At 43.9% G+C, this 20201-nt stretch overlaps 1 protein-coding gene and 2 pseudogenes across 1 annotated transcript; 1 reads left to right on the forward strand and 2 right to left on the reverse strand.

Moving 5' to 3' along the window:
• Positions 1 to 6213: 6213 nt before the first annotated feature.
• On the reverse strand, positions 6214 to 7090 carry LOC118576088 (transcription initiation factor TFIID subunit 8-like). Its single transcript, XM_036176480.1, is given in 2 exon segments — positions 6214 to 6846; positions 6848 to 7090. Coding segments are annotated over 2 exon segments (876 nt in total).
• Positions 7091 to 15482: 8392 nt separating this feature from the next.
• On the reverse strand, positions 15483 to 16356 carry LOC118576089 (annotated as a pseudogene).
• Positions 16357 to 18759: 2403 nt separating this feature from the next.
• Positions 18760 to 20186, forward strand: LOC118576090 (annotated as a pseudogene).
• Positions 20187 to 20201: the final 15 nt, after the last annotated feature.

Raw genomic sequence — 20201 nt, forward strand, 5'->3', positions numbered from 1 at the left:
GATCGGAGGAATAGGAAAGCCACAGCTAATCTCACCTCAACCACTCGTGATCAGATCCTGTTTCCAAGAGTCTTCAGACTGTGAAAGATTCTGAATTCTCACCAGAATGGAACTTGCTGAACTGCTGCTTAAAAGCCTAAAAGTTTGAAAGCCTCTGGTTTCTAGTCTCCATGCCTTATATACGTTTCTGCTTTCTGACATCACTTCCTGGGATTAAAGGGATTCTTTCTCAAGTAAGACTTGAGATCTCAAGTAGTGGGATTAAAGGTGTGTGCCACCACCCCTGGCTCTGTGCTCAGTGTGGCCTTGAACTCACAGAGATCCAGAAAGATCTATGCCTCTTGAATTTAAGGCATGTATGCCACCATTTTGCTGGCCTGTATGGCTATCTAGTGAGTGTTCTGTTCTCTGTCCCCTGATAACTTTACCTGGCACACAACATATTGGGGGACACAATATCACCACAAGGTAGGACATAGCTCCTCCCCATGAAGGAGGCTGGGCAAGGTAATCCGGCATGGGGATTATGTTCCCAAAAGCCAGCTAACAGCCAGTGACAGGTCCCAATCTCACTGCTAGGAGACTTACAACAAAGCAAGCTACACAGCTGTCACATGCAGAAGGCCTAGGTCGGTCCCATTTAGGCCTCCTAACTGTTGGTCCATAGTCCATGTACTCCTATGAATTTAGATTAGGTGTTTCTGTGGTTTCCTGTCAGTAAGTTTCCCCTGCCCCAACTGCACCCCAACTGCTGATCCAAACCCCCTGTCTCTTTCCTAAGGATTTCCTGAGGTAGCCTGTGGATCTCTGCATCTGCTTCCTTCACTTACTGGATAAAGCCTCTGTGATGACAATTATGGTGGACACCAGTCTGATTACAGTAGATATCCAGTTCAGGTACCCTCTCCACCACGGCTCCAGACTTGATCCTTGGTCATCACTAGGGTTTCCTAGGAGATTCCTTGGCAACAGATTTCTCCCTAGCCCTTTGTCTGGCCCCCAATCTGTCTCCTGCACCAAGCCTGCCCAAATTGCTCCCTCATTGTCCCATCCCCTCATTACATCCCTCTGTTTACTCCAGTTTACTCAGGAACTCTCTTCTAATTTCCCTTCCCTGGGAAATCCATGCATCCCTCTTTGGGCTCTTGTGTTATCTACCCTCTCTGGGGACTGTGGATTGTAGGTTGCTCATCCTGTACTTTATTCCTCATATCCTCATATGAGTGAGTACATGTCATATGCCAGTGAAGGAATGGAATTTGCTAGCAGGGTTGAAAGCAGAAAGGGTATGAAACAAAGCCTCTTTTTCATGTCCTCTATATAGGCTTCTAGCAGACATGATTCCAGATGTGATGGCCATTCTTGGTGGTCAATTTGACCCTACAGCTGTGGGGGGAACAGAACAAAGGGGGAAGTGCAATTTCAGAGATGCTCTTGTCCTATGGTAGAAAGTCTTCTCGGCAGCATTTTTGTGCCATCTGAATGCTCTTTGTCTTCCTTTTAGCTTATCTGAGGATGTGTATGAGAGCACTGGCTATAGATCATGCTTGTGACATCAATTGTTCTTTTGGTATCTTGGAAGGAGTCCTTCATCTGCTTCCCTACCTGTCATGGTCTTGACCCCTGTACTTGACAAGTGAACTGAGACCTCTGAGGAGTGTTTGTTGTACTCTCCAACCTGTGTCGCTTTGGCTCTGAGGATTGGAGGCTTATTCTTTCTGCCCATATATTTAGGCCACCTTGTCAGGGTCATGTATTCAAATTACTAGAAATGGCAACTGCCTCCAATATGCAGCATATTCCCCAAACAACAGACTTGGATGCAGGTGTCCCTGTCTACACTGCCCTGCTTTGCACTGGTCTTTGTGATATTCCTTGAGGCCCTGGAAAACACCGATTGCCAACAAAGGCCAGTAGTGACTAGAAAAAGGATAGTGGATTCTGTGAATCTGCACAATGAATCTGGGGGACGGTGACTCCCTTTAAAGTGGACACTGGGTCCTGGGTCGGGCCAAGAACACTGTGGGGCCCTGACATGGCCAACAGGTTCAGGCTGTGCCCCAAGTGGATAGCCTCAGGAGATAGGAAAGCCAGCCGGGGACTTAAGTAGCTCAAACTGTGCCTGAACCAGACAGGAGATAGTGGAGAACTAACTCTCCATCTCCCTCCAGGGTCATAACTGAGGAGTGGCCTGTAGGTCTGTGGGGCCAGCTGTGGTATTGTGTTCCCCCAACAATATTTTGGACACTAATAAATCTATCTGGAGTCAGAGAACAGATAGCCACTAGATTGAGAGGCTAGAATTATGGTGGCACTTCCCCCTTTAATCCTAGCATTTCAGAGACAGAAGTCCTTCTGGATCTCTGTGAGTTCAAAAGCACATTGGAAACAACCAAGTGTGGTGACTCACACCTTTAATCCCAGGGAGTGATGGTAGAAAACAGAATGGTAGATAAGGCATGAGGACCAGAAACTAGAAGCCTTTGCATGGTTAATCTTTTGAGCTTTGGGGCAGCACAGTTCAGCTGAGAGCCATCCAGTCTGAGGAACCAGGATCAGCTGAAGAACTGGTGAGAACTTTTACGTTTCCTGCTACATCTGGTGCCCCAAGTTCGTGGTACAAATTCATGAAAAAGCTGTTTGCCTGTGGCCTTGTGGGCCCCTGCACAATCCCGAGCTAACCTCAGCCAGTGGTGGTGGCACACTGGTAGGATTTACTGAAGAAGGCAGAGGAAGGAGGATCCCGAGTTTGAGGTTGGCCTAGGAGGCTTCCCCAGGGGCTTAGGCATAAAAGGAGGCATCTGTGGGACTATGGAGGTAGTGACTGCTGCTCTGAGTTGCAGGATGATTCTCATCCTGTTGGTGACTGAGGTGATGTTGCTACCTGGGATGAAGGGTTTACTGCTTCTTGTTCAGACAAGAATTGCCTGGACCACTGTGTTATAAGAAAGCATCAGCAAAGGTCAGTTTGGAAACATTTGGCAAGAAAAATTTTGGGGGGAAATTGCTGTGAAGAATTTCTCTTCTAGGGAAGAACATTCACGGTTCTGAGAGATAGACATTTATCAGACTGTGATTACACCAAACCATATAGGAGGAATAAAAATGTCTGCAAGGAACCATGTCCATACATAACAGTGACTTTGAAATATTCAAAAGGATGACAGGATCCCACAACGATGATTCCACATGGACTGTGGTAAAGCCATTAAGCTGATGAACACCACCAAAAGATTGACTTTGGCCTACAAACTGCTTAGGACAATTTTCAGATGGCTAGCTGAGATGATCCAGCCTGACAGACTACTCGCATAAGGAGTTGGGACAAGCTCTGCACTTTCCCATTATGCAGAGACTGGACAAAGGACATAGACTTGACACTTAATCCCAAAATTTTCTTTTCAGGATTTCCTAAAGATGTCTTCACACCCAGAGAGCAGCAAGTAATTTTAAGAAAAGGACGCCCAATTCCCAAGAGGTGGGATGGGCAGTTTTTGGTCCTTTAATGAGATTTGGATATTGTCTCTGTTTGCAATGGTGGTTACAAGTTTTTCATTGTTAATGGTCAGGAATTGTTAATATAAGGTGATTATATGCAGAGGTTTTTTATTGAAGAAAAAGAAAAAAGAATATAGATATGAGTTAGATGAATGAATCTACTCTGAGAATTAACATGAATAATTAATAGGATAAATGGGTCGGTGATTGAATCTACTCTAAAAACAAAAGGGGGAAGATATAAAAAAGATAGACTACTGAATCTACATTTAAATAGGAACTACTGGTTTTAAATGAATAAGTAATGAAAAATTTTTGTCTGAATTTATCAAATATTACCGGCCTGGATATTATAAAAATTTATATAATGTAGGTTTTTATCTGAATCTGTCCTGTGTTAATGGACTAGACATCATTCATGTAATTTTTGACTGTATATATTGTATATACTTATTGGATAGTGTTTCTTCTATTACTTATAAGCTTATTTTTAATTTTAGAAAAAAAGGGAATTGTGGTATTATGTTCCCCCAAAATATTGAGTACCTTAAAAAATTTATCTGGGATCCAAGAACAGACCGCCAGTAGATACAGAGGCTAGAAATTGGTGGCACTCACACCTTTAATCCTAGCATTTCAGAGACACAAATCCTTCTGGATCTCTGTGAGTTCAAGGCCACATTGGAAACAACCAGGTGTGGTGGCTCATGTGTTTAATCCCAGGGAGTGATGGTAGAAAACAGAAAGGTATACAAGGCATGAGGACCAGAAACTAGAATCATTTGGCTGGTCAAGTGTTGAGGCTTTGCAGCAGCACAGTTCAGCTGAGAGCCATCCAGTCTGAGGAAACAAGATCAGGTGAAGAAGTGACAAGAACTTTGAAGATTCCTGCTACACCCAGCAATGGACAAGGAGTCCTTTCCAGTCTGCCACTCTCCTGCACTTGAAAATCTGAGGTAAACAGCAATCCTCTGTCCCTGTGATGCACACTTTCTCCATCCTCTTTCTCTCTCATGCTGATGGGTTTGGCTCCAAGTGTGGAATGGAATGCCACTGTCTATGGCTACTAGGCCACTGTGGCTGTGTTACAAGACTAACCAACAGTTTCTTGTCTGAGGTACAATGCTGATGCAAATCTAGAGTTATTTTTCTTATGGTATACAGCTAGTGTTTGCAATTCTCTGATCTTTCCTCAACCATATTTAGCCTTAGTCTCAAAGCCCCATCATAATGACTTATTGCTGTGAAACCAAGTAGGCTGAACCTGATGAGGAATGGTGGACTGTAGGGATGAAGCTTGTGTTGTATGTGCCATGTTGCAAGTTGAAAGGTTTCTATACCCTGATATTAAGCCTTTTCATCTTTCCACTGGTAGAGTAATCCAAATCCAATGGAATTAGAATGCTAGGTGTTTGGGGTGCACGCCTTTAATCACAGCACTTGGGAGGCTGAGCCAGGCAGATTTCTGAGTTACAGTCCAGCCTGCTTTATTGAATGAGTTCCAGGTGAGGCTACAAAGCTTATGGAGACAAATTCTCTCTCCCCCCACCAAAACAAAAAACAAAAAACAAAAACACAAACAAGAAACATAATGACAAGTCCAAGTTTAATGGGTAAAATTCTCAGGGATGACTTTTTTGGGCCTGAGGAGACTGAGGAAAGATTCAAAAGCTACTTGTCCATCTCCGAGGGGCAGTTTAACCTGTAGGTGTGGTCTTGAGCATCTCTCCAAGAAGCTTTCTGAGATGGGGCAGGGTTTGGAGACAGAGAGCAGGTAGGGGGGCTGAGGCAGAGATCCCTCCTGAACAGTGGCTAGTTGGCCTTCTTCATATGAGGCTACTCTAGGAGAGGTTATTCTTCTGGCCAGTCTTGGCAACATCCAATTTGATGGATCAAAGCACCTCATCATATGGCAACATCCAAATTGATGGATGAAAGCACCTCATCATATAATCAGTGGTGATGAGACTGCCTGCTCAGGGAAGCTTCATGTAGGCCAGAGTCTATGGTCTAGTATGTATATATACATAGTTCGTGATAGTTTCAGATGGCCTGTCCTGTTCTTTCCAGAAAGACCACAGATGCCAGGATCGAAGCATTTAGGCTTACAGACCTGACACAGCACCATGCCAAATTCTGTCCTTTAAGACCATGTGTCTTTTGAGGTTGGGGTGAAGTGAAGTAGGGAGTGAGAAAGTAAATTTGAAAGAAAGTACCCTCTTTGTATCACCAATCATTTTTTCATAAATCACATGTTATTATTTCCCTTAAGAAACTTTTCCAACTAATAAAAAAAATGCATGCATTGACCAGCTCAGCAGGGATCTTGTGGCCCGGATGTAGAGAGAAGTGAGAATGAGCTCCTAGGCTGAGATGTCAAATTCATGATTTTTGTGGGTCATCAAGTGGGATCCAGGTGGCCTGGAAGAAACACTAAGCAGTAGCCTGCCAACAAGTCAAAGCACAAGGCAGAGGACAATTTTCTTACTTCGGCCTTACCAGATCTTTCAGGGATCAAAGGAATCAAGTCCAGTGATTTAATCAAGGAAGGCACTAGTGGTCCCCTGGCCTGTTGGCAAAACAGGTTGTCTTCATAGAAGGCTGCTACTAAAATGATGCAGCAATGGTAGGGCCCAAATGACGTGACCTTCTCTCTGATTGCACACCCTCAGGAAAGCAGGGTCTTCCCCCTTCCAGGGCAGTTTCCATCTCAGCTCAGCAGAGGGACTTCCTGCAGATCTTGGGCTTCTTCACAGGCTGCACATAGGGGTTATCCATGATGCTCTCTTCTCTGTTCCAGCTGCCAGACATGGAGGAGTTCTCCTTCTCAGCCCTGGAATTCTTGATGCTGATAGGAAGAGGAATGTTCTCAGTGTCTGTCTCCTCCATGTGCTGGATCTCCAGCTCAAGGGGAAGCAAGGCTGTGAGGTAGGGGATGGTGAGAGTTCTGGAGGCAATCACGTGGAAAGTGCTGAAATCATCCTTGAAAAGACTCTGGGGCTTGCCTGTCCTGGCCATGAAGCAGGTGAGTGCTTGCTCCACATCTCGCCTCTGAGATGCAGCCCTCTCACTCAGGACCTGGTTGTCCGACACTGGTTCAAGGTATGTGGGAGTTTTGATGTAGGTGTGGGGATCCGGAAACTCCTGGAAATGGTTGTGGATATGTGGTGGGTGGGGTCTGTTGTCCCCTGCACTGAGAGCCTTGGGTGTCACTGGCTGATTGGTCACCAGAGGTGCAGTGATGACCATCCTCTGAGACCCTTTTGCATAAGCAGGAAGAGTGTTCACATTGAACCCCATTTCAACCAGTGTGACCAAGATATCCCACAGTGTGGGCTGGGACCTGGCTGGTGTGTTCACAGAAAGACTTGGCACTTCTCCAGACTTCTGAGATGTAGCTCTGTAATATCTCTGTTAGTGTTTCTACAGATGCTTTCTCAGAGCTCTCAAATCCTGCCTCTGTCAGCAAGGAACTCATAACCACTTGCAGAGTCCTCTTCCAGGCCAGATGGTAGTTATCAGCAGTGTTAGTGGACTGTTTCCTTCCTGATCTCATTCTGGAGCCACCAGGCCCAGCTTTTCTTTTGGCCATCTTGCTCTCCATACTGCCCTGTAATAGGAATCTTAAAAGGGCCAGGAGGTGATGTCCCACTCCTACGGTAGAGTCAGGCAGATCTCTGTGAATTTGAGGCCAGCCTGGGAGACAGAGTGTATTACAGAAAAGGCAACAAAGCTACTCAGAGAAACCTTGCCTCGAAAACAAAACAAAACAAAACAAAAAAATTCGAAACCATATATTTGGGTGAAGAACTGAGCGATTAGAGGAATACGACAAGCCACAGCTAACCTCACATCCACAACTCCTGATCAAATCCTATTTCCACGAAGCTTCAGACAGTGACAGATTCTGAGTGAAGACATGAATGGAACTCAGCTCAACTGCCTCTGGTTCCTGGTGTTCATTCTTATATACCTCTATGATGCCTAAGGTCACTTCCTGGGATTAAAGGTGTGTGTCTTTCCCAAGCAAAACATATGATCTCAAGAACTGGGATTAAAGGTGTATGTCACCAGGCCTGGCTGTTCTCTTTGTGGCCTTGACCTCTCTCTGCCTCCAAAGTGATGGTGTTTAAGGCCTGGGTGCCCCCATTTTCTGACCTCTGTCTAATCTAGTGGCTGTTCTGGTCTCTGTCCCGCAGATAAGTTTTATTAGGGTACTCAATTAATTGTTGATGTGTAGGCAATCCAGACCCCATCTTGGAGATTTGGGTCAGGACTGTGTTTTGACAGGGAGAACCTCAAATTTCCAGAGGGACCCAAGGTAACCCCCCAGCTCTCTGTTCCTTGAATCTGCAGCAAGCTGGCACTTGTTTCCAGGGGCTCAAACTCTGCTCATTAGCTGACCAAACTCTGTTGCTTTGCAGGCTAAATCTCCCAGCAAGATGGCCTTCTGCCTGCTTGAGGAATGAGGCTTCAGAAGTCAGAACAACTCTACAATTGCTTTGGACCATAAGCTTCTGAACTAGAATTTTTTTTTTTTTTAACAAAGACAGACATGTAGTTTAATTTGTATTTTTAAAATAATTTTAAATAATTTAAATAATGTAATTTCTTTACATTAATGAAAAATACATTTGATTTGTAATTTCCACATCAGGAAGGAAGGGAAGGAAATGAAGACTTTCGGAAAAGTGAATTACAGAGAGGGAGTGACTTTATACCAGTCAAGTTCTCAACTCCACAAAACCAAGGTCCACACAACTGCTGCTGGCCACCAAGGGAGGGAGTTAGGCATCTTCCCAGTAGCATTCCTTGTCTTCTATTCCTGCTCTGGCACAAGGGAATACAGATCAACTTGAGTCAACCAAACAGTTTAAATATTGGATATTATATTCATAATGAAATATTCTTAATTCTTATTGATTTGAGACACCACATTTTTCCTCTTTATTTAAATAGCTATGTGAAAATGACTCTATACGGTTCTTTAGACATCATTTTCTTCCAATTAAAATGAAGTACAGGGAAAAATGGGTTGAATGAAGTTGATACACTCAGTTATAAATGCTTGATGTTTTTTTTCCTTTTAAAGTTTTATTAAAAACTATTTCTTATTGTTTTAAAAAAATACATTGTGAAATATCCATTGACTTGTCTGTTTGTTCCCTTGAGCCAAGCTGTGTGCATCCTAGGAGTAGGAGATACAAACTAGGAAGTAGTCCCTGAAGTCTTTCTTAGTCATTTTATTTTGTGTTGTTATTGTTTTCAGAAGGGACCTCAGGTTCCAGGGAGACTCTAATCATAGTCCTCAAATGCCGGGCATATAGTTCCTTAAGACACAGTACAGGGGACAACAAAAGGCAGGCTTTGGGAATCCATTCACTCAATTTCTCTCACTACCAAGATTTTCTTGCAAGAGAACACTGGCACATCACTCATTCAGAGATATGATGATGTCATCTTCCCAATCAGAGTTCTGGGAGCTTTGCATTGGCAAACGTCAGTTTGGAAACCTTTGTCAAGACAAATGGTGGGGGGAAATTGTTGTGAAGATTTTCTCTTCTACAGAAGAAGAGACAGACATTTATCAGATTGTGATTACTCCAAACCACAGAGGAGGAAAAAAAAAAAAAAGTCTGAAAGGAGCCATGACCATACTTAACAGTGACTTTGAAATAGTCAAAAAGATGACAGGATCCCACAACAATGATTCCACATGGACTATGGTAAAGCCATTAAGCTGATGAACACCACCAAAAGATTGACTTTGGCCTGCAAACTGCTTAGGACAATTTTGATATGGCTAGCTGACATGATCCAGCCTGACAGACTACTCCAAGAAGGACTTGTGACAAGCTCTGCATTATCCCATTATGCAGAGACTGGACAAATGACACAGGACTTGACACTTAACCCAAACATTTTCTTTTCAGGAATTTCCTAAAGATGTCTTCACCCCCAGAGAGCAGCAAGTAATTTTAAGAAAACAATGCCCACATTCCCAAGAGGTGAGATGGGAGGTTTTTGGTCCTTTAATGAGTTTTGGATATTGTCATTGTTCACAACGGTTGGGTACAAGTTGTTAATTGTTAATGGTCAAGAAAAAAGCTGAACAAGGAGATTATATTCAGAGGTTTTTTATTAAAAGAAAAAGAAAAATGAATATACATAAGAGGTAGATCGATGAATCTACTCTGAGAAATAACATGAAGAAATGATAGGATATATGGTAGATAATTAAATCTACTCTAAAAAGAAAAAAGGGGAAGCTATAAAAAAGGTAGACTACTGAATCTACATTTAAGAGGAACTACTGATTTAAATAAGATAATTAATGAAAATTGTTTTGTCTGAGTTTATCAAATATTACTGGCCTGGACTTTATCAAAATATATATAATGGAGTTTATAAACTGAATCTGTCCTGTGTTAATGGACTAGACATCATTCATGTTATTTTTGACTGTATATATTGTATATACTTATTGGATAGCTGTTCTCGTATTACTTATAAGCTTTTTTTTAATTTTAGACAAAAAAGGGGAAATGCAGTAGTCGGTTTCCCCAAAATATTGTGCACCCTAATAAATTTTTCTGGGATCAGATAACAGACAGCCAGTATACACAGAGGCTAGAAACTGGTGGCACTCACACCTTTAATCCTAAGATTTCAGAGATACAAATCCTTCTGGATCTCCGTGAGTTCAAGGACACATTGGAAACAACCAGGTGTGGTGACTCATGTGTTTAATCCCAGTGAGTGATGGTAGAAAACAGAAAGGAATACAAGGCGTGAAGACCCGAAACTAGAATCATATGGCTGGTCAAGCTTTGAGGCTTTGGAGCAGCACAGTTCAGCTGAGAGCCATTCAGTCTGAGGAAACAAGATCAGATGAAGGACTGGTGAGTACTTTTAAGATTCCTGCTACAGCAAGCAATGGAAAAGGAGTCTTTCCAGTCTGCCACTCTCTTGCACTTGAAAATATGAGGCTAACAGCAATCTTCTGTCCCTGTGATGCACACTTTCTCCATCCTCTTTTTCTCCCATGCTGAAGAGTTTGGCTCCAAGTCTGGAGTGGAATCCCACTGTCTATGGCTACTAGGCCACTGTGGCTGTAGGACAAGGCTAACCAACATTTTCTTGTCTGAAGTACAGTGCTGATGCAAATCTAGAGATATTTTTCTTATGGTATATAGCTAGTGTTTCCAATTCTCTGATCTATACTCATCCATATTCCTGCTGTGAAACCAAACAGGATGAACCTGATGAGGAATGGTGGACTGTAGGGATGAAGCTTGTGTTGTATGTGCCATGTTGCAAGCTGAAAGGTTTATATACCCTGATATTAAGCCTTTTCATCTTTCCCCTGATAGAGTAATCCAAATCCAATGGAATTAGAATGCTAGGTGTTTGGAGTGCACGCCTTTAATCCCAGCACTTGGGAGGCAGAGCCAGGCATATTTCAGAGTTACAGGCCAGCCTGCTGTATTGAATGAGTTCCAGGACAGGCTACAAAGCTTACAGAGACAAACTGTCTCAAAAACAAAACAAAACAATATTAAAAGTCCAGATTTAATGGGTAAAATTCACAGGGATGACTTTTTGGTCCTGAGGAGACTGAAAAACTACATGGCCATCTCCAAGGGGTAGTTTAACCTGTAGATGTGGTCTTGAGCATCTATGCAAGAAGCTTTCTGAGATGGGGCAGGGTTTGGAGACAGAGAGGGGGTACGGGGGCTGAGGCAGAGTTACCTCCTGAACAGAAGCTAGTTGGCATTCTTAATATGAGGCTTCTCTAGGAGAGGTTATTCTTCTGGCCAGACTTGGCAACATATAAATTGATGGATGAAAGCACCTCATCATAGAATCAGTGGTGATGAGATTGCCTGCACAGGGAAGCTTCATGTGGTCCAGAGTATGTGCTCTAGTATGTTTACACACATAGTTTGTGATAGTTTCAGATGGCCTGTCCTGCTCTCCCCAGAAAGACCCCAGACTCCATCATTGAAGCATCTTGCCAAGGATGACTTTGGCTTTGGGGATTCAGTTCTATATTAACATGCAGCTACGGTGTATAAACACATCCTTAACTTTGCAAATCTAGTGGCAACTGTTTAGAAATCTGGGATGTGGGATCCAGGATCCCTTGGGCATCTTTAAGGTAAGTTTCTTAACCATGTAAGAAACTTTTGAATTCCCATGAGTCTAAATGAGAATGGATTAGTGAAGTATCTTTGCTAGTAGAAGTTAAAGGAATCTGTCTTTAGTCTCATTGTATAAACCTGGAACAGAACAGACTTGAGTGTAATGAGTACGTGTCTAGGAAAAAAGCTCTAGGAACTGATTTAGGAGAGGCCAGTTAAATTTAAATCCAGCATCCTATTGGCTCATTGTTCTCAGACTCTTCATTGTACAGAATTCTTCTGACATAGGAAATTGGAAAATGCATATGCCCTCTGAGGATCAGTTCTTTTAGATTTACAGACTAGACACAGCACCTTGCCAAATTCTGTCCTTTCAGACCATGTGTCATTTTGTACTTAGAGTGAGGGGAAGTAGGGAGTGAGAAATTAAATAGAAAAAAAAACCCTCTCTGTAACAGAAGTGGTGCTTTTGATAAATCACACTTTATTATTCCTCTGAGAAGACTCTCCCAACTAATAAAAAATTGAAATATATAGGTTTACATTGAGAATTATACATGTCAACACAACCCGATTCAGGTCACTGTCCCAGCATCTCTCTAAGAGAAGGCACAGTGGTGCATTTCTGAGGTCAGGGGCAGCAGCAGGCCCTCCCACTCCCACCTCACACAACATGCTCAACAGGTGTAGGCTTCAGACCATGATAATGGTGAGGATTACAGACATAATGACTAGAAGCATTGGGAACAGCAAGGTGTGCTACCTCCTGTCTGGCCTGGGGACTAGATTTCAAGTGACTGGGCCATGAGTTGCCAAATATATCATAGTTTCTCCAAATCCACACAGACATTCCCTGTCTTCTGACCTGGAAGTTGTAAGTCACCATGAGAACATTCCTGTCTGGTCCAGAGCCAAGGAAGCTCACTTTCTCACTGTTCCAAGTCATTCCCTGGGTTCTAGCCACAGTGCTATTTTCCGCCAGTCCAGGGACCAACGTCTCCAGAGAGCAGCAAGCAAGGCAGAGCCTCCCTGCCTCATTACTGGAAGCCAGACTTGATGTCTCACACCTGTAATCATAGCACATGGCAAGAGAATCAATGAGCCTGGGATACACAGTGACTTCTGGAACAGCCTGAGCTACAGAGCAAGAACCTGTCTCCAAAACACACATGGGGGTGGGGTGAGAGAGTGAAATGAGGATGAGGAGAAGCCACAGACAACTTGGAGTGTGTACAGACAATTTAACACTGGCTCATCATTCCAATCCATGGAAGGACTGATCCTCTGGATGTTAATGTCTACCTGTACCCACTCCTGTTGGTGTATTTATTTAGGCCACTCCATGTAGTTAAAAGGGACCTTTGTTTTGTGGGATAACTTAAAAGTGAAGGGATTGGTTGTAGGGTCTGGCAAAGGTATGGCTCAGTCTAGCGGTGTTCTCTGGAGAACTCTGCTTGGTCTATCTCCAGCATCCAGGGTCGCAGAACCAAGAGAGACCTCTCTTTTTGATCCTGGATCTTCAGCTTCCTCCCTCAGCCCTGTCTTGTGGGCGTGACCATTACTGAAGCCTTAATGGGGCTTGGAACTTCCAGGCCAAGGCTGGGATGGCTACCCACTACATCTCCCCCTTTTGTCTAAATAAGAAGGTTCTAACCTAGTACAAGACCATATACAAAGAAAAGGTTATCAAATATTGTCCAGGAGTAATGAGGGATAATGACCTAGATAAGTTGGAATTATAATAAATGCAAACAATATCAAGCAAAAAACACATACTAAAATCCAGGGAATTCTAGAGCGTGGGTAGGTGGCATGTTACAAAGACCATTCCAAAAGGTGTCCTATCCTAAAGAACCTGAGTCTAATACTTAATATATTCTATCTAAGATATTATATATATATATATACTAAGTTGTAACTGTAACTGCTAGTATTCAACCTCATCAAAGACCTGAGAAAGAATATAATAATACCTGAGAAATGGGAGAGGGATGCAAGCAACTTTCAGGAGGCTTGCAAGAGTAAACAGAGACAGCTGGCAGCCTGGACAGTCACCTAATATTTCTCAGCATCATTGGTGCATTCAAATTGGATACAGGCCTAGAATATCTGACAGACCATTTTAAGAAGCAGGAATTCTGAAAGACCATCTTACCCTATCTTGGCAAAGTACAGTGGTCGCTATCCTTGTGTCCTGCTTGTCCAGAAAGGAGAACACAGCTACCTCAGTTGATAGAGCATGAGAATCTTAATCTCAGGGTTATGGGTTCGTGCCCCACGTTGGGTGCCAGATATTGGTGCAATTATTAAGTCCACTCCATATAGTTAAAAGAGAGGTTTATTTTTGGGGATACCTTACAAATGAATGGATAGGTTGTAGGGTCTGTCAAAGGTATGGCACAGTCTGGTGATGTTATCTGGAGAACTCTTCTTGGTCTACCTCTAGCATCCAGGATCCCAGAACCAAGAGAGACCTCTCTTTTGGATCCTGGGTCTTTGGTTTCCTCCCTCAGCCCAATCTTGTGGGCATGACAATTACTAAAGCCTCAATGGGAGTTGGAACTTCTAGGCCAAGGCTGGGATGGCTACCCAATACATTTCCTAGCATTGGGGTTTTTTTGTTTTGTTTTGTTTTGTTTTGTTTTTGTTTTTGTTTTTGGTTTTTTGTTTTTTTTTTTTTTTTTTTTTTTTTTTTGGTGGGGTTCTTTTTTGGTTTTTCAAGACAGGGTTTCTCTGTGTAGCTTTGTGCCTTTCCTGGAACTCACTTTGTAGCCCAGGCTGGCCTCAAACTCACAGAGATCCACTCGCCTCTGCGTCCCTGGTGCTGGGATTAAAGGCGTGCACCACCAATGCACTACATTTGGTTTTTAAATTACTCTTTTCAAATCCAGCCAGCTAGCCCATTATCTTCCTTGAGTCAGGATTCACGATTAGTGGAGAAAGTGAGGGATGGCATCTTCTCTCCAGGGAGGTGGAGACAGGCAGATTCACCTTGATTCTTGACAAATGCATAGATTCAGCAGGACACTCTCAGCAGACTCCCTCCAGTGAGTGGGAATGTGTCTTTCAAACATTAGTAATAGTTCTCAAAAAAGCCTATCCCTCCAAAAAGTCCCACCCCCACATACTAAGCCAACTTCCTGGTGCTTGTAATCTATGCCTCCTCTACCATGTCCTGGGAGAACTAATTATAATTTCAGGGTCTGGTCAGACTGTCGCTCCCAGAAGTTCCCAGAAGGGTGCTCCAAGGCCCATGTTCCAAGGGGGATGATTCCTGCTGCTGTCAACTCTTATCAAATGCTGATAAGAGATTCAAGCCTACTCTTATAGCTGTTGTCTGATTTGCTAACACATGGAAGCTATCTTCTGCCAGGTCTAGATGAAATTTGCAGTATAGGCTTTTTTCTAACATGATGAGTGACAAAGTCATCAACTCATCAGGGATCTTGGGGCCCAGATATAGAGAGAAGTGAGAAAGAGATCCTGGGCTGAGAAATCAAATTCATGATTTTTATGGGTCATTGAGTGGGATCCAGGTGGCCTGAAGATATACTTGGCAGTAGCCTCCCAGCAAGTAAGGCACAGTGCAGAGTACCCTTTTTTTTTATTGCTGCCTTCCCAGGCCCTTCAAGGTTCAAAGGAATCAAGTCCAGTGATTTAAAAAGGAAGTCACTAGTGGTCCCCTGGCCTGTTGGCAAAACAGGTTGTCTTCATAGAAGGCTGTTAATAAAATGACCCAGCAATGGTAGGGCCAAAAGGACCTGACCATCTTCTTCTTTCTGATTGCTCGCCCCAAGGAAAGCAGTGTCTTCCATCTTCCAGGGCAGTTTCCATCTCATCTCAGCAGAGGGACTTCCTGCAGATCTTGGGATTCTTCTCAGGCTGCACATGGGGGTTATCCATGAAGATCGCCTCTCTGTTACAGCTGCCAGACAAGGAGGTGTTCTCCTTCTCAGTTCTGGAATCCTTGGTGCTGATAGGAAGAGAGATGTCCTCTGTGTCTGTATCCTCCATCTGCTGGTTGTACAGAACAGGGGGAAGCAAGGCTTTGAGGTAGGGGATGGTGAAAGGATTTGTAGCAATCAATGGAAAAGTGCTGACATCATCCTTGAAAAGACTCTGGGTCTTGCCTGTCCTGGCCATGAAGCAGGTGAGTGCTTGCTCCACATCTCGCTGCTGAGATGCAAACTTTTCTCTCAGGACCTGGTAGTCAGACACTGGTTCAAGGTATGTGGGAGTGTTGATGTAGGTGTGGGGATCCAGAATCTCAGGGAAATGGCTGGAGATGTGTGGTGGGTGGGGTCTGTTCTGCACTGCAGTGAGTGCCTTCGGTGTCCCTGGCTGATTGGTAACCAGAGGTGCACACATGGCCCCCTATGTGACTGTTTTGCATAACCAGGAAGAGTGTCCAATTGAACACCATTTCAACCAGTGTGACAAAGACATCCCACAGTGTGGGCTGTGTCCTAGCTGTGTGTTCACAGAATGACTTGGCACTTCTCCAGACTTGTGAGATGTAGCTCTGTAGTATCTCTGTCAGTGTTTCCACAGATGCTTTCTCAGAGCTCTCAAATCCTGCCTCTGTCAGCAAGGAACTCACAACCACTTGTAGAGTCCTCTTCCAGGCCAGATGGTAGTTGTCAGCAGGGCTGGTGGACTGTTTCCTTCCTGATCTCATTCTGGAGCCACCAGCCCCAGCTGTCCTTTCGGCCATCAAGCTCTCCATACAGCCCTGTAATAGGAATCTAGAAAGGGCCAGGAGGGGATGTCCCACTCCTACGGTAGAGTCAGGCAGATCTCTGTGTGTTAGAGGCCAGCCAGGGAGACACAGTGTATTACAGAAAAGGCAACAAAGCTACACAGAGAAACCTTGCCTAAAAAAAAACAAAACAAAATAACATTCAAAACGATATATTTGGGTGAAGAACTGAGCGATCAGAGGAATAAGACAAGACAAGCTAACCTCACATCCACAACTCCTGATCAAATCCTATTTCCACGAAGCTTCAGAAGTTGAAAGATTCTGAGTCATGACCCGAAAGGAACTCAGCTGAAGTGCCTCTAGTTCCTGGTCCTCATTCTTATATATCTGTCTGCTGCCTGAGGTCACTTTCTGGGATTAAAGGTGTGTGTCTTTCCCAAGCAAGACAAGTGATCTCAAGAGCTGGGATTAAAGGTGTGTGTCACCATGCCTGGCTGTTCTCTTTGTGGCCTTGACCTCGGCCTCCAAAGTGAGAGTGTTGAAGTCTTGGGTGCCACCATTTTCTGACCTCTGTCTAATCTACTGGCTCTTCTGTTCTCTGACCCCCAGATAAGTTTTTTTTAGGGTACACAATTTAATAGGGATGTGAAGGCCATACAGACCCCATCTTGGGGATTTGGGACAAGACTATGTTGTGATAGGGAGAAGCATAAATTTCCAGAGGACTTAAGGTTACCCCCAGGCACTCTGTTCATTGAATCTGAAGAAAGATAGCACTTGTTTCCAATGGCTCATACTCTGCTTATTTCTGACCAAACTCTGTTGCTTTGCAGGCTAAATCTCCCAGCAAGATGGCCTTCTGCCTGCTTGAGGAATGAGGCTTCAGAAGTCAGATCAACTCTTCAATTGCTTTTGACCATAAGCTTCTGATCTAGAATTCTTGTTAACAAAGACAGAGATGTAGATTATTTTGTTTTTTTTAAATAAGCACATATTACATTAAAGAAAAAGACCTTGATTTGTAATTTCCACGTTGGGAAGAAAGGGAAAGAAATAAAGACTTTTGAAAACCTGAATTACAGAGAGGGAGTGACTTTATACCCCTAACGCTCTCAACTCCAAAAAACCAAGGTCCACACAACTCCTGTCCGGCCACGAAGGGAGGGAGTTAGGCATCTTCTCAGTAGCAGGTTTTGGCTACTAATCCTGCTCTGCCACAAAGGAAAACAGAATGAAGTGCAGGGATAGACTGGTGGAAAGAAGTTATTACCTTCAGTCACAAATGCTTGATGCTTTTTTCCTTTTAAAGTTTTATTATAAACAATTTTTTTTATTCTTTAACTAAAGAATATTATACAAACAGTATATTGTGAAATCACCACAGACATGATTGTTTTTTACTGCAGGAAGACTTCGCCATCCTGAAAGTAGGAGATGCAAACTAGGAAGTTGTCCCTGGAGTCTTTCTTAGTCATTTTATTTTGTGTTGTTATTGTTTTCAGAAGGGACCTCAGGTTCCAGGGAGACTCTAATCATCCTAAAATGGAGGGAATACAATTCCTTAAGACACAGTCCAGGGGACAGCAAAAGGCAGGTTTTGTGAATCCATTCTCTCAGTTCCTCTCACTAGCAAGATTTTCTTGCAAGAGAGCACTGGTACATCACTCATTCAGAGAGAAGAAAATGTCATTTTCCCAATCAGAATGGTCTGAACTGTCCTCCACCAGAATCACTTCCTCTTCCTCCTCTGCATCAGAGTCTTCCTCTTCCCCCTCCTCTCCCTCTTCTAGGCTTGCTAGCTCCTCATCAGAGGGAGAGAGGACATTGTCCCCATCCTGCATAGCGTTCTCACTGTTGTCAGCCTCCTCCATTTCTGCATCTTGCCACTGGTCAGTGTCAAAGTCATCTACATCATCAGTGCCATCATCTTCACTCTCTTCCTCCTGTTCTTCCTCTTCTGAGTCCTCCTCTTCATCTTCTTCCTCTGACAGACAATGCCTGCCCACTTCATAAAGCCTGCATACTGTGTCCATGTTAGGGGCATCCATACTGCCTTGATTCTCAATGACAGCAAGATAGCAGTCTTTGGTGTCTCTACCCAGGTCAAAGATATTCCGTTTCACATCAATGGTTGCTATAGGTTTGTAATCAGTTGCATTAAATGTTCGGAAGGATGACCCAAAGGGGCTTTTCATCCTCTCTTCCAAGAAGTCATCTTCATCATCTGCCTGCAACATTGCTCCATACATCACTGTCCCTGTGTAGTTAAACACCACACGACATTGATCCAGAGCAGGCACTGTGTGTAAAAGATGGAAAGTTCGAAGGTCCCAAATCTCTGTATTGATGATGACCTCCAGCCCATTGGGATGGAAAACACCACTGATATTCCTGTTGAACTTGTCAAACTTGTGGATGGCCTGTTGCAGAGCGGACATCCTGGGCTGTCTAGAAGGTAGCACTGTTACCCAGATCATCAGCAAATTGCCCCTTTTTAGTAGCTGGCAGATTCAACAGCTGAAGAAGGAGCCAGTGCTGAGGACAAGGTAGCTACCATGTCAAATTCTGCAACTATGCAGATGAGCTCATTAAGAAAAATATCAGGAAAGCCTCTTCTTGCTTGGCACTGATGGTGTCACTGGCAGGGCTACAGAAAGCAGGCATTGTTGCCCAGTCAAGGATCACCTTCTCTGGGAAGAACTACTTCTGTTGATAAGAAACCATCTCATTTCTAAAGGGCTTGGAGAGTCAGCAACTGTGCTGACCAGAGAGGCTGACTTGCCCATAACTGCTGCCTCACATCCCTCTGCTTTCACTCCAGTGACTGCTGCTGCTCCTACTGTCTCTCTTCCTAAGAACCCTCAGATTGCCAATGGCATTACAAGTCTAATGGGCAGCATTGCTGATTTTGGTGCTTCTGCCCATTCTGTCCCCATTATACTCCCTTCCAATCCTCTGCCATTTCCACCCCAGGATTCACTGCCTTTGATTGGCAGGATAAGTTTTATCAGAGAGAGGCCATCACTTTGCAATGGCAGGAATACCCAAGTGTTGTGGCAAAAGTCAGAACCGCACACACAGCCAGAGCCATGCTGTCAAAACACAACTGAACAGACATCTTTTCTTCCCACCAACACTGGACAGTATCATCACAGAGCATCTTAGAGAGCAACATGCTCGCTGCAAGAACCCCATTGCCACCTGTCCACCTTTTTCTCTCTTACTCCTCACCAGTGCCCTGAGCCAAACAGAGGAGGCAAGCCCCAACAAACTTTACCTCAAGGCTAAACTGCAGGCATGGTTTCCAAAATATGGAGGTATAGATGGAGGAGGCTTTGATAGGCATCTTATCTTTAGGCGATTTCATCCTATTTCAGTGTTCCCGGAAGCTCATGAAGATGAGAGTGGCTTGACATGTTGTGCATTCTCAGCCCGGAGCGGTTCCTGATGCTTGGGAACTGTACAGGGCAGCTGAAGCTCTACAAGTATTTAGTGGACAGGAAGAGGCCAGCTATAACTGTCACAACTCAGCCATCACACACCTTGAACCTTCCAGGGATGGGTCCTTACTTCTGACATCTGCCACTTGGGGCCAGCCTTTGTCTGCACTTTGGGGGATGAGGTCAGTATTTGATATGAAGCATTCCTTCACAGAAGATCATTATGTTGAGTTCAGTAAGTACTCTCAGGATCAGGTCATAGGCACAAAAGGAGACATGGCCCATGTTTTGATATTGAGACTGGCACCAAGATGTTGACTCTGTTTAACCCAGATCTTGCAACAACTACAAGAGGAACTGTGCCACCTTTAATCCTACAGACGATCTTGTCTTAATGATGGGGTCCTGTGGCGATGT

This window comes from Onychomys torridus, unplaced genomic scaffold (genome assembly GCF_903995425.1).
Source record: "Onychomys torridus unplaced genomic scaffold, mOncTor1.1, whole genome shotgun sequence".
NCBI lineage: Eukaryota > Metazoa > Chordata > Mammalia > Rodentia > Cricetidae > Onychomys > Onychomys torridus.